Consider the following 14,325-nt stretch of genomic DNA (forward strand, 5'->3'; position numbering starts at 1 on the left):
GAGGCATCACGAACGGAACAGGTGGATACATGTGCGTGATGCCTTTCAAGAATCTCAGTACAATAGGGGACTTGAATAAAGATGGCTGATCAGGTAGCCTTAAGAAGGCGGAAAGGGCAGAAAGGTAGCCCTTGATAGTGCCCAGAGCAGAGCCCTGCTGGGCAAGAGAAAGAAGGAAGAGGAGAACCTCGGAAAGAGGGGCAGAAAGGGGATCCACAGCCTTTGCTGTGCACCATGCCACAAATCTGTTCCACCGGCAGGCGTATACCGACTTTGTGGAGGGACGCCTGGCTGCCAGAATCACATCACAGACTTCAGGAGGCAAGTCGAATGGCCTCAACTGTCGCCGCTCAATCTCCACGCATGGAGGTGGAGGCTGGACAGGTTCGGGTGGAGGACCGTCCCCTGCTGCTGCGACAGAAGGTCCTCCTGAAGGGGCAGGCGGATCGAGGGACCGACTGACATGCTGAGTAGCTCGGGATACCAGTATCTTCGAGCCCAGTCCGGAGCCACAAGGATAACTTGGGCCCGGTCGCGCCTGATCTTCTTCAGCACTCTGGGCAGAAGTGGTATAGGCGGAAAGGCGTACAACAGACCGCAACTCCACTCGCGCCGAAAGGCGTCGCCGAGTGAGTGCCGTCTTGGAAACTCCAACGCGCAGAACTGATGACATTGCGCGTTCTCTTCTGTGGCGAATAGATCTAACCAAGGCTCTCCCCATTGCTGAAAGAGGCCGTTCGCCACGTCCGAGTTCAGACGCCATTCGTGATCCACCGAGCACCGACGGCTGAGTTCGTCCGCCCTGGCGTTCAGAGAACCTGCCAGGTGTTGAACCGTCAGAGTCACGCCCTGACGTTCCAGCCATTGCCAGAGGCGCAGAGCCTCCTGGCAAAGGGTCCACGACCCCACACCGCCCTGTTTGTTGCAGTACCACATGGCGGTGGTGTTGTCCGTGAACACCTGCACTACACTCCCGTTGACAAAGGGGAGGAATGCCTTCAGTGCTAGGCGAATCGCCCGCAGCTCCAACATGTTGATATGGAGCCGGGACTCCGCCGGAGACCAGATGCCTCTGATCTCCGCCTCTCCCAAGTGGCCTCCCCAGCCCTGGAGGGACGCGTCCGTCACAACTACGCGCTCCGGTTGGGAAAGGGAGAGGGATCTGCCCCTGACCCAATCGCGGTCCGTAAGCCACCACTGCAACTGTCTCGCAGTGCCCTCCGAGATCAGGACATGGTCGGACAGGTTGCCCTGATGCTGGGCCCACTGAAACTTCAGGTCCCACTGCAGAGCCCGCATCCGCCATCTGGCGTGATGCACCAGAAGGATGCAGGAGGCCATCAGCCCCAGAAGCCGCAGCGTCAACCTGACCGAAACCCGGGACAGCGGCTGAAAGATGGGAATCAGAGCCTGAATATCCCGGACCCGCCGTTCCGGAGGATAAACCCGAAACTGCGCCGAGTCGAGAACCGCTCCGATGAAAAGGAGCTTTTGAGAGGGGCACAGGTGTGATTTCGGCACATTGATGGAAAACCCCAGCTCGTGCAGGAGGTCTGCCGTCATCTGAAGGTGGTGGACGACTGTCTGGGGCGAGCCCGCCTTCAACAACCAGTCGTCGAGTTAGGGGAAGACTGAAACCCCTAACCGGCGCAGATGAGCTGCGACCACCGCCATCACTTTCGTGAACACCCGTGGGGCGCTGGTAAGGCCGAATGGGAGCACGATAAACTGAAAGTGCTCGTGGCCTACCGTGAACCGCAGGTAACGCCGGTGGGCCGGCAGGACGGGGATGTGAAAATACGCATCCTGCAAGTCCAACGCTACCATCCAGTCTTGTGGGTCTAGAGCAGCCAAGACCTGAGCCAAAGTCAACATCTTGAACTTCTCCTTCCGGAGGAAGCCGTTGACGTTCCGTAGGTCCAAGATAGGACGTAAGCCCCCTTTGTCCTTCTTGGGTACCAGAAAGTAGTGGGAGTAGCAACCACACCCTACTTCTGGCCCAGGAACGCGCTCGATGGCCCCCTTGGCCAAGAGGGCCGTAACTTCCTCCTGCAGAAGTGTCAAGTGGTCCCCCGACACACGGTGGTTCTGCGGTGGCATGGCTGGAGGAGTGGACTCGAAGGGGAGGGAGTAGCCCCTTCGGACGAGCTGCAGCACCCACCTGTCCGACGTAATCGTGCGCCAGCGGGAGTGGTGATGGCGAATCCTGCCACCCACTGGCGTCACATGGGCCCGAAAGCTCGGACTAGGAAGATTTGGAGGCTGCTGCGGGGGGAGGTGTGGACTGACCTCGCCGCTGTCCCCTACCGCCACCCCGGCGGAATCCACAGCCGCCACCGCGCTGAGGAGCGTTCTGCGGTGCGTGGCTGGCAGCACGTGTGGGACCGCCCCTTCCGTGGCCACAAAAGGAGCGAAACGAACCCGTCTGCTGGCGCTGGGTCGAAAGACCCAAGGACTTGGCCGTGACCCTGGAGTCCTTTAAGCGCTCAAGCGCGTTGTCCGCTTTGTCACCGAACAGGCGACTGCCATCGAAAGGCATGTCCATGAGGGCATTCTGGACATCCGGCGAGAAGTTGGCGGATCTCAGCCAAGCATGGCGACGAATCGCCACCGTCGTGGACATAGCCCGTCCCAGCGAGTCGGTCGTGTCAAGACCACACCGTATGGAATACCTCGCCGCGTCCCGGCCTTCAATCAAGGCCTGGTTGAGCTTGTCCCGCACCTCCTGCGGGCATTGCGGCAGACACTCCGCGACCGTATCCCACAGAGAGTGGGTGTAGCGGCTCAAGAGGCATGCGGTATTGCAAGACCGCAGTCCTGCACTCAAAGACGAAAAGACCTTCTTGCCAAATTGGTCATATCGCTTAGATTCCCGATCGGGCGGCGCCGCCGGGAATGGGACGGACGGTGACGCCTGGCAACGTTTCGGTCAACCGGTGAACCGGAAGCGGGCCTAGACCAGGTGCCCAAAAGGACATCCGTCAGGGCTTCATTAAACGGCAGCAGAGGCTCCTGGGGGCATGACTGCGGTTTAAATACCTCGGTGAGGATGTTAGGCTTCACCTTAGCGACGGGGAGCTCAAGGCGCAATGCCTTGGCAGCCCTCATCAGTACCACCGAATAGGCAGCCCCAGCCTCCGACGCCACAGGGGAAGGCGAGACAAACCCAGGGTTGGGCGACTCGTCCAGACCACTGGCATCACCTAAGTCACCTACCCAGTCCACGTCGTACTGGCATGCTCGTGACAAAGGGCCCTCAGACCCCTCCCAACCCTCTCCATAATCGTCCTCATCGCCATAGTTCGAGTCGACGATATAGACCGGCTCCTCGGAGTCAACGGGCCCCAACGGCGCCGGACTCGGCGTCGGACGATGCCGGTCCGACTCCGCGTCAGGAGTCAGAGAGGGAACGGGGGTGGCGCCGCGCGGCGCCGGAGCCCCGACGCCGGCCGGAACAGACGGCGGAGTCACGGCGCCGCGCGGAGGCGGCACCACGGGTTGCCCCAATGGAATCGGCGCCGGAGAGGCCGGTTGACCAGCCGGCGACGACCCTGAAGGGCCCAGCGGCGCCGGGGCCGGAGCCGCCGGCGGCGTCGGGGCCGGAGCACCCGGCGGCGTCGGTGCAGGTGCACCCGAACCGCTCGGGCCCCCAGACGGGACCGACGGGCCCGCAGGCGCCGTAGGCCCCGCCGGAGGAGACATCGCCCTCATAGCCATGAGGAACTCCTCAATCTCCTCGCGCGACGCGCCTTCCCCAGGGACCGACGGGTATGGGGCAGACGGCGTCGGCGACTCACCCGGGGCCGCGGGGGTGGGGCCACCCGAACCCCCGGCCGCATCACGCGGGCGTCGGGGGGAGTCGGGGGTACGATGACGACGCCCCGACTTCTTGTGTCGCTTACCTGAGGAACCGGAGGAATGGTGGCGACTCCCGGAGCGCTCATGGCGGCTCTGCGATCGTTCTCTCGACCGCTCCCTCGACCTCCGACCGGACCGGGACCGCTCTCGACGTGGGGCCGACACTCGGAGCTCGAGCAGCTTGCGGGACCGCTCCCGCCTAGCTTTACTTGTCAAGGCCCGGCAGTCGACGCAGGACTCCACGTCGTGGTCCGCGCCCAGACACCGGAGGCAGAGTCGATGGTGGTCGGTGACCGACATCAGGCGGTCGCACCAGTCGCAACTTTTAAAACCGGGCATCCTACCGGCACCTGAAGAAAGAGTTAGACTTGGTCAAAAGACCGGAGTACTGCTCTTCGGATCTGCGCTAACTGGCGCGGAAAAAAGAAGAACTGACGTCAGAGCGCGGAGGCGGCGTCTATATACTCCAGCGACGTCATCACGGCGCACGACGCCGACGACGCGGAGCCGCAGGGGACGCCTGCAGACGACGCCTACCGACGCGCAGGGGTACTGCTACGCAAAAGTTTCCGGATCCAGACTGACGCCTGGGGATATTCTAAGGTAAGGAATCTAATACTAACCTGTTTCTTTCAGATAAAAAGTACATTTTCCATTTGGAAAGCAATCACAGGGCTGGTGTTCCGAATTCCCTTGCAGGCCGCCACTCCTGTGATTGTAGCTGGTCAAAGGGGGTCGCAAATTGCGAGCTACCGAATCAATATTAATTAGGTAGGTCATTCTGTGACACCGTGCAAGTCAATATGTCGCGATCTGACCTAGGTGTACATAGGTAGGTTCACAAAATGAGACTACGTTGGCAGAAAATTAGCAACCACTTCTTGCGAAAGTAATCTTTGTACATCAGGCCCGACACCTCGTCAGTGGTAGTAAGCGCTATTCAAATGCAATTACAATGCTGAATGTACCCCACTTTTCTATCCCACTCCATGAACAAAACAGACTCAAGTTATCTGGAGATGTGTTTCTGAATCTTTCAATAATGCACTTCCACCACTACGTCTGGCAGCAGTCTGTCCATAAATCTCCATACTTAAAAGCTGTGTCCATATCATAAACCTAGCTGTTTGTAGCTGCATAACCATATGTGTGCATACTTTCTACAGCTCACATACCCAGAATGAATAGTGTTCATTAATACCCTGTTTTTCTTGTTTCCTGCAGGGTATCTATATGTGACAATGAATGTTGCCAGCACAATCACTGTAATATGTTCCAATGCATTTGCGGGTCAGGTAAAGGGAGTGTTCAGTGGCAGGCAGAGCTTATCTAAATGCATTTAGTCTCTTTAAAGGAAAATAATTTTAACTGAAGAAGGCAAGGCAATAGGAGAACAGTAAATTCCAAATCTTATCAGGTGACAGAAAACAAGCAGGTTGAATTTTGTGCACAGAGCAACATAAAGGAGTGGAAGTAGTTAGGCCCAAGGCATGTCATACATACAAGAAAGTATTTCTTACATTCAATAGCATTGAAAAGAACAGCTTCATGTCCCTCAAAATGTGGCAGCGGACTCAATAATAAGGGATAACAAGGGGCCAACTTGTATCTGAACAAATAAAGAAGTTAGTGCTGTTAATATACCTACCCCGTCGTAGAACTTGATGGAATGCATTTGAGTCTTTGAAATAGTAATGCTTCCATAGTATGGATGAAGAAACAGCAGGCCATCAGCACAGAAGTATAATTTACCTTCAAATAAAGATACAGTAATTAAGTTGGCTTGAAAGGCACAAACGCCACCTCCTCCTTTTCTATATATAAATAAACGGATTGCGGAGCAGGTGATTAATCCTCAATTCTTACAATTTGTAGTGAAGACCAATACATCCAAGCTGATGTCTCCATGAAGAAAAAGTGCAACATAAATCTAAAAATTCAGATACAATAAAAAATATTTTAATATTCAGGGTCAGATGCTGAAATACAGGCATCACTGTAGTGAAGCTAAAGCAGAGGTGTTGTGATGTAGACAGCTCTTACTTTTTTAAACTTCCCATGACCTGTTTCTTTAGTATCACTCCTATCCTAGATGGAGAAGTTAGTAAAATCTGTGAACTTTAACCAACAATACCCTTGACCATCACATACATCAGTCGGTAAGATCCTATAGCCGTGGAAGGTGTGGCGGGATCGACAGGAAAAGAAGGGAATGGCCCAGTAGGCAATTTGGAAGATCCGCATGTCTGTCGTGATCGCTTGCCACCTTTGGAGGAAATTTCAGATCCTGCCTTTACTGAGCGGCTTGGTGTCGGCAAGGACACACTAAACAGTATTCCATCATTGCATAATAACTAAAGATTCATATTTTGGCTAGAATGTGAGGCATCACAGAGTCTGATAAAAGGTCAGAATAGGGCTGCTACACTGATTTTAAGTCTAGTCCTATATGTTCAACTGTCCTGATGACCCGAGTATGTGCAGTCGTTGAAAGCCCAGATCGGGGAAGACTTCATCATCGTTTGTATAATCAACATGGCAATCCGGGCGATGGATCTATCGTCTTCACAGCAAAGATTTTAGAGCAGAAAACTAACCAGTTATCTTAGATCTCAAGCCCACAGTAATTATCCTCAAGATCTAAACAGAGACAGAAAGGCAAAATCCCAGCATTGAAAGCACCAGTTTTGTGAAATACAGCACAGATGAAAGGAGAGGAGAATCAATGGGGCAGTTGAAAGTGATCTTCAAAATGCTATCTTGGGCTGGTAGCTTGAGTATAATCTCGACCTCCGCCCCCTCCCCCCATCACTTCGATTCTTTCTGGTCTAATACGTTCATCTCCAAAGACCATAAAACTTGTTCTAACATTGAACCAGCCAATAAACCATCATCTTTTACGTGGTTTGGTGATAATTGCTTTGGATTCTTTTTTTTGGCTTTGAAACACCCTAAGTCAACATCAGGCACACTGCAAATAAAAAAATAAACTAGTTTTTGAAAAACAATCAAGTGATTTCCCTCCTTACATTGAGTCTATTCTGGCCAGAAAACTATTGTTTTTTTTCCTGTCACATATTCTTAACTTCATCTGTCTGGAAAAAATGTTTTGGTCCCAATAACATATGTCATTTACAAAAGGTAGTTGTAAAGAAAAAACCTCACCTTCCTCCGGCCTAGCCTGTAAATTGCTGGAATATATGTATGCATCATGGTCTCCAGTGATAAAAGTGCCAAGGAAAGATTCTTCATCCTGAAGAAAGAAAAAAAGAAATCAGATTTTACATGAAGTATTCAATCTTTATAAACAATAAACGAACAGAGATGAATATAAAACATTACAATAAATTGACAACCAGGTCGCTAAGCACTACATTTAGAAGAATCCAGAGAACATGATTCTCTGGTTGAGTGGATGAGATCTGGTACTTTTTGCGCAGAGAACTCTGGGCCCGATTTACATGTTGGCAAAGGGGGAATTCCGTTCAGTTCCCGCCAACACCGTGCTCCGCCCACCTCATTTAAATGGGGGCGGACGGCAGGTTTAGTCAAGGCAGAGAGGACTCTGACTTTGCCCTGATTAAACCCTTTGGTCGCCCTGTGGAGTAAGGGCAGAATTAGAGGTCAGTTTTCACTGTCTGTCACCACCCAAAAACCATGGCGGTAGGGGGCAACGAAAACTGATAAATGCTCCCCAGGACATGCCAGAAGACTGCCATGGCGAGGGGTGCGTTTTATTTATTTATTTTCAAAAAGAAACTCCAGCTTCAGGACTTTATTTTTGAAAATAAATCAATGATACAGTTTGGTGGCGGGCTCGGTAATGTTGATGAAACTGCAAAACACATTGCCGCCATGATGGTAGTTCCTGCCAATGCTTTATAAGTGATCGCCAGCTTGACAGTCATTTATAAATTAGGACGGCGGCATCTCTGTCTGGGCTATGGAGTAATTCACTTCATCGCCCTGTCAAAGAAACAGGCCGTCCACCAGGATTAAAATTAGGCCCTCAGTATCTACTATAGTTTGTATATGAAGACCAATGTAACAAGTAAACGAGTTCTGAAGTCTATGAAGTTTGTGAACATGTCTAAACCCAGATGCAGATCCAAGAAATGTATTTAGCTTGGACTTTGATATATTTTGTGCGATGCACTTTTGTTTATTTGAAAACCTGCACTTTTTCCATATACAACCTACCCCTTCTTGAGTCCTAAGCAAGCGAGTGCCTGAAGACAGGGGTAGGCAGAGGCAAGAGTGAGCACTGCGGAATGCCCTTCTACCCTCAGGCTCTCAGCCTGATCGCAGAGCAGCGTCAAAGGCAATGCAACAAGATCAGTGTTACGTGCGCAAAGTGCTGAAGAAGGCCGTTGAGGCGTTATGCTGACAAGAGAAGAGGTCAGTTGCAAATTAGGCATAGAAGCTCCACACTGATTGTTGGGGTATTTCTTTGTAAATTTATTTTCTTAATAAGAGATACTTATATATGAGGAGGAAAAATGCTGGACCAGTATCATAGCATGACTTATGCTAGTGTAGCCAGACTTACTAATCTGGAAATGTGTTTTAAAGTAATACAATACAAAGAAAGATGGTTTGTACTTTTAAAAACAAAACAACAATCAACAGAGAAATGAAGAAGGGGCAGTGTATGGGTGCACTCCTACCTAGCACTCTTACCTATTATAGGATAAAGCACAAAGGCGCATGCTCACTGTACCTTGAGCTTAGATAGCTTTCCTCAGGAATCGTATTACACTTATGGCCATTCGGATCAGTGCTATCGGAGGAGCAAAACTGGATTTAGATTCACTCTCAGATGATACTCTGGGCCAATTGTTAAAACAGCTGAAGAATACTCAGGCCATTTCCTCTGCTAGGGGATCACTAGACATCACAAATCCAATTCAATATCTAACAAATGCTGAGACTCTCTTCTGCGGACAGTTCACCAGCATTCAGGATTAGCTGCAATGAATACTATTAAGAACACATTTGAGATATTGTCAAATGTCTTGGTAGAATGTTCAAACAAACTTAACACTCATTTCTTTGGAATTTGAACAGGTTGTGGTTAGCTTTGTTCCACATTCTTCATCAATGAATGATAATCTTCTGCTAACCTTATAAATTAACTATTAACCAACCTTCAAACCATTATTGGCTCAGATATTGTGGATTCAGTATGAAACATTCCTCGTGTATTTGCCACGGCGATCAAATTAAAAGAAGATAACAAAGGATTCTTGCACTGCTATGATAGACAATGATGGTTCGCCATTGTTAGATAAAACCTTAGCACCTATAATGGATGAAGAAATGAAGATCAAGCATATCACATTTACACTGTAACTAATGAAACACCTTCTGATAATAACTTGATTGTTAGTGAGACTACTGATACAGTCGCTTCACAATAGTGCTATGGGTTAGGTGACTTTAACAACTATTATAGCAAAAAAAAAAAATAGGTCAACCCAAACATTTCCACACCCCTGTACTTAAAAGACCTTGCTGATCATAAATGCTCGATTCAGACAGGAAAGAAAATGGAAGAAAGATACTCGTCTAATAAAATTTTTGCTATTACTCTACCTAACCTCAGATTCCTCACACTGTGACTATTCCCCAGGTGACAGACTGGATCCCAAAACCTTTAGAGCAATTCCTCTGCACACCGACAGGTGGCGTAGTGAGGCTCTGCACTAAAATCGTTCCACTCCGGAAGTAACAATGTGCACTGATGCCAGTTGCTTTCGAGGCTGTCCATGCCATTTCTACCGGGAAGGGTAGCCTGCCGGACAATAAAGTAGTAACCATTTTCAGTAGAAATGAAGCTCAGTCATTTAAACTAACTTATCTGGGAATAAGGTGGTGGGCATGGGATTGACAGAAGGAGCCAGAAGCTCACTCACCTGTCTAGCCAATGTTATGGCCAAGAGAAAGACTGTCTTCAAAGTCAGAAGTCTCACGGACAACTGTGCAGCGGCTCATCAAGAAAGTAAGCACCAAGTTCAAGTCCCACTGAGGCATTACTAAGGGTTTTGGTAGAAACGAATGGTGCAAACCATTCAAAAATCATCATAACAGGTGATTTGAATAACGAAGGCTGATACAGCAACCGCAAAAAGGCTGTAAGAGCCAATAAGTAGCCTTTAACAGTGACAAAAACAAGTCCTTGTTGGGCTTGGGGCAGAATAAACCAACCTTCAGACACAAATTTGTCCCAACAACTGGCATACACTGATACTGTGGAGTGTCGCCTTGCGGCCAAAATTACATCAACAACCTCAGGGTTACATTAGAAGGTAGTCAACTGCTCCCACTCAATCTCCAAGCATGGAGATGCAAATTGTGCAAGCCCAGGTGCAGTACCCTGCTCTGCAGCGGCGAAAGAAGATCCTCCTGAAAGGGCAGCTTGATGGAGGACAGATGCTCATACCCAAGAGTTCAGAGTACCACACTCTCCAGGCCCTATCCGGCGCCACTTTATGAAATGGGCCAGGCTCTTCCTATCTTCTTCAGAACTTGGGTGCAGGAGAGGCAGAGGTGGAAAGTCATACAGGAGTCCTTATCTTCACTCTAGACAGGAAGCGTCAGAGAAAGCAGCTGACATTTCGCATTCTCTGAAGTGGTGAAAAGATTGAGCCAGGGTTCACCCCATAGCTGGAAGATGCTCTGTGCCACTTCTGGGTGCATATGGTAGTAGTGATCCACTAGTGCTAGCTGCCAAGTTTGTCTGTCCTAGTGTTTAAAGAGCCCTCCTATGTGGTTCACCGTCAGAGAAATCCGTTGGCTGGTCCAGCCATTTCCAGATGCTCCAGGCCTCATAAAGCAGGGCCCAGGACTCCACTCTGTCCTGCATGTTACTGTACCACATTGCAAGTGAATGGCCCTCAACTCCAACAAATTGATGTGTAGTCGAGATTCCGCAGAAGACTAGAGGTCTCTGATTTCAATCTCTCCCAGATGGCCTCTCCAACCCAGTAGTGATGCATACTTGACCACAATCAACTCTGGGTGGGGAAAGGAGAGGGGCCTGCCACTGATTCAATCATGGTACACTGGCCCACAAAAGCCTATCTTTTGTAGTCTCCTCTGAAATCTGGATACAATCCAACAGATTTCAATGATGTGCAAATTGGGATTTTAGGTCCCACAGCAGAGCCCACGTGTTACTTGGTGTGTTTGGCTACCATGAGCCTCCGAGTCAACTGTGCTGAGATCCAAGGCTGAAGCTGAAAAATCTGAATCATCCACTCAATATCTAGACTATCCACTCGGGGGAAAAGGCACAAAACCCTCAGCACATGGATAATAAACCCCAATCATGTTAGAAGGTCCACAGTCGTCTATAGGGGGTTGATGACCACCTGCCCCCTGTGGAATTTTACTACCACCACCAACACTTTTGTGATTACCCAAGGAGGACTGGCGAGGCCTAAGGGGAGCAACTGACAATGTTCCTGGCCACTATGAACAGCAGTTAGTGACTGTGAGCCTGCAGGACGGGAATGAGCCACCTGCAGATCCATCATCACATTGAGTCTCCTGAGTCTAGGTCAAAGAGGTCCTGGACGAGAGTGATCTTGAATTTGTCCTTGAGAGGGCAACGATCTAGAACAGAATGAAGGCTGCAATCCTTCGTCAGCACAAGAAAGAAGCGGGAGTAACATCAACTCTTACTTTCAAGGCCAGTATGTCGAACCCCAACCCTGCGAGTAGGGCCGGGTGAGGATGTCCCATTGTACTCTGGATTGTTTACCACCCAAAGTGAGTCGAATAAGTTCTGTCCGGAGCATCGTGAAAAAAGTTCTACCCGGGTCGTAGGGTATGTTCATAAATAAATAAATAGTTGAGGAAGAATAACCATTTTGATCAAGGCTATACGGCCTGCAATGGAGAGCGGGAGGGAGATCCAACGCGTGACATTGTCTCGTATCCCATCTAGAGCACGACTGTAATTGAGCCGCAGCAATTCGTTGTGGTTCGGGGAGATCCAGATGCAAAGATATTTGACCTCTTCAGGGCACCGCACAATCGGGAAGTCCGGAGCAAATTCCATGACCGAAAAGATAAGGGGGAAGATTTGAGATTTAGACCAATTTATATGGATCCCGGATAGCCCGCCAAATCGTACAAACTCGCGAAGCAATGGATTGAGGTTTATCTGGGGCTCTCTGACATATAACGTGATATTGTCCGCATATAGAGATCAGAATATGTCGGAGTATGCTGCGAAGGGCTTTGTCCTGATGGTACTGTCTGACTTTAGCGGCGAGTGGTTCGACGGCGAGGGCGAACTGGAGTGGCCAGAGTGGACACCCCTGCCGGGTTCCAAGAGATATGGGGATGGAGGGTGAAGAGTGGCCATTAATAGGGAGTTTGGCCACAGGTTCGGTGTAAAGTAGGAGAACCCAAGATATGAAGCCCCATGGCAGACCAATGTTTTGCAAGATTACGAATAGGTAGTCCCATTCCCATTGGGTACATAAGGGCATATGTATCACACAACTCTGAGATTTGCTGAAGCCCAAGCAACAAAAGCACACATTGTGTGTGTCTGGGATTAGTCTCTGCTTCTTGTAGTTATGTCAGAGCCTGAATCCCACAATTTTCTGGGGAGAAAATCAGTGGCAGACATAATTTAGAAGTAATCGAAAAATAGATGTTAATATGGAAAACGAGGCATACATCAATGGAAATGAACTATCGACTTTATTAACAGATTTGCCCGTTGTGAACTCTACGTCGCCCTAGACATGCAAATAAGCAGTTAGGCAAGCCCTGAGACCTAGGCCCAGGAATTGTTGATTGCAGGTCACAGGTAGGAGGGTGCACAGCTGGCAGGAATACAGTTTGGCAGGAAAATATTGATCAATCCCACAGATAGGCACATAAACATTACAATGGTCAGGGGAGATTACCCCAATAAAGGACACATGGCTGGAGTAGGTACGTACTGTGAGAAGTTGGCCTGATGTGCAGTGCTCACTATTCTAGTGATCACTATATATCAGTCCAAACAACCCTTATTGATGATTGGTTGTAAGTCAACCTTATAGACCAGCTATCCTAGTAGCATGGATACGAGCAGTCTAAGGCTAAGACTCTAGAGGGCGTGTTAAGCCAGCTGTTTTACCATCACATTACCCCTTGAACACCCAGTGAAAGGACACCACACAAGTTGTTATGAAAATAAACAGTGTATTTATTTATAACAAGACTACCCTGGCTCTTTATGAGACAGGGAGCTAAGCACACAACAAAACTCTTACGAAAATACTTTTAAGTTAGCACGTTACACAAATGCCCGAGGGGCACGAAAAACCATATACGCTAAAAGTGGAATGCGAATTACTAGCAGGTAAGTAACAGTTCTAATAGGCTTTGGAATCGCTAGGACTGGACTAGGGAATTGTTAGATTACTACTAGGAGGCCTAGGGGACTCGGGTGCAGAGTGTGCACTCTCACGCGGGATGCGGGACAAAGTCTATGGAAGCTAGAATTCACAAAGTTAGTGTTCACGGGCGAACCCGACCTGGTAGGGAGAAAACGACAGTGGATCCTGACCCTTGGATAGTGAGGCTATGCTGGGACACCGGAGTGCCGAAGTTACCTAGCCCGGGGGCTGCAGCTGCATAGGTCTGAAAAGACGTCGGGGATCTCGTTGCCGGACCAGGAGCCTGGAAGGAAGAAGTTGCTGGCAGGCGACCAGTGAAGGAAAGTTCGATGGATCCAAGCCTGGATCAAGGAAGAAGAAAACCTGAAAGCAGAGGGGACCAAGTTCTTGAATCACTAGCCAGTGATTAAGTGGGCACCAGGATGGCACCGGGCGAAGTCACCGCAGTCAGGTGAGTGGGCACTGCTGGGCTCTGCAGTCTCTCGGACCAGGAGGCGTTGTCGGCGACCAGGATGGAGGTGCGAGCTGTCCCACGAAGGTTGAAGTCGTCGGCGTCGAGGTTACCCAGGAGTGGGCAACAAGCCTTGGCTAATTCAAGCCCACGCGGTGGACTCAAAATGGCGTCTTGAGTGGACCAGGAGGGTCCAGGGTGCTCCTCTTCGGGAAGGGAGCAAGGGCCAGTCTGGAGCAACCAGACCAGCAGCAGAAATGTCGTCGGGCGTCGTCAGGAAGGCCACAAGCCAACGGGCTAGTAGCCAAACAACGCGGTGAGCAGCGGAAAGCAGAAGGGCCCCACGCAGATCGTGGAGATGCTGGGGGGCTGCACTTCGGAGCTGGAGCTGCTCAGAGTCGGGGCTTCTCGGACCCCAAAGCACTCACCAGTAGATTACTCGGCGGGCTTGCTGGAAAGAAGTCGTGCAGTCTTGCAGATGGCCGGTCCCTTGAGGTCTCGTCGCACCCACGGTTCTCAGCTGGGCTGTAGAGGTGGGTAGAGGTCAGAGGTGCCAGGGAAGCCGGTTCTCGTCGAGCTGGGCAGTCGGATTCCGGAGGAAGGACTTACAGC

At 50.1% G+C, this 14,325-nt stretch overlaps 1 protein-coding gene across 3 annotated transcripts in view; it reads right to left on the bottom strand.

Annotated features, from left to right (window-relative positions):
• Positions 1-14,325, bottom strand: part of DNAAF9 (dynein axonemal assembly factor 9) — a 548,844-nt gene that overhangs the window by 244,234 nt on the left and 290,285 nt on the right. For all 3 annotated transcript variants that reach the window (XM_078678718.1, XM_078678720.1, XM_078678719.1), the window contains exons 20-21: positions 7,024-7,111; positions 5,507-5,610 (exon numbers count right to left, since the gene is read on the bottom strand). In XM_078678718.1, coding sequence (XP_078534844.1) covers positions 5,507-5,610; positions 7,024-7,111 — 192 coding nt within the window. The remainder of the gene's footprint in view (positions 1-5,506; positions 5,611-7,023; positions 7,112-14,325) is intronic.

This window comes from Lissotriton helveticus, chromosome 2_2, assembly GCF_964261635.1.
Source record: "Lissotriton helveticus chromosome 2_2, aLisHel1.1, whole genome shotgun sequence".
Classification (NCBI taxonomy): domain Eukaryota; kingdom Metazoa; phylum Chordata; class Amphibia; order Caudata; family Salamandridae; genus Lissotriton; species Lissotriton helveticus.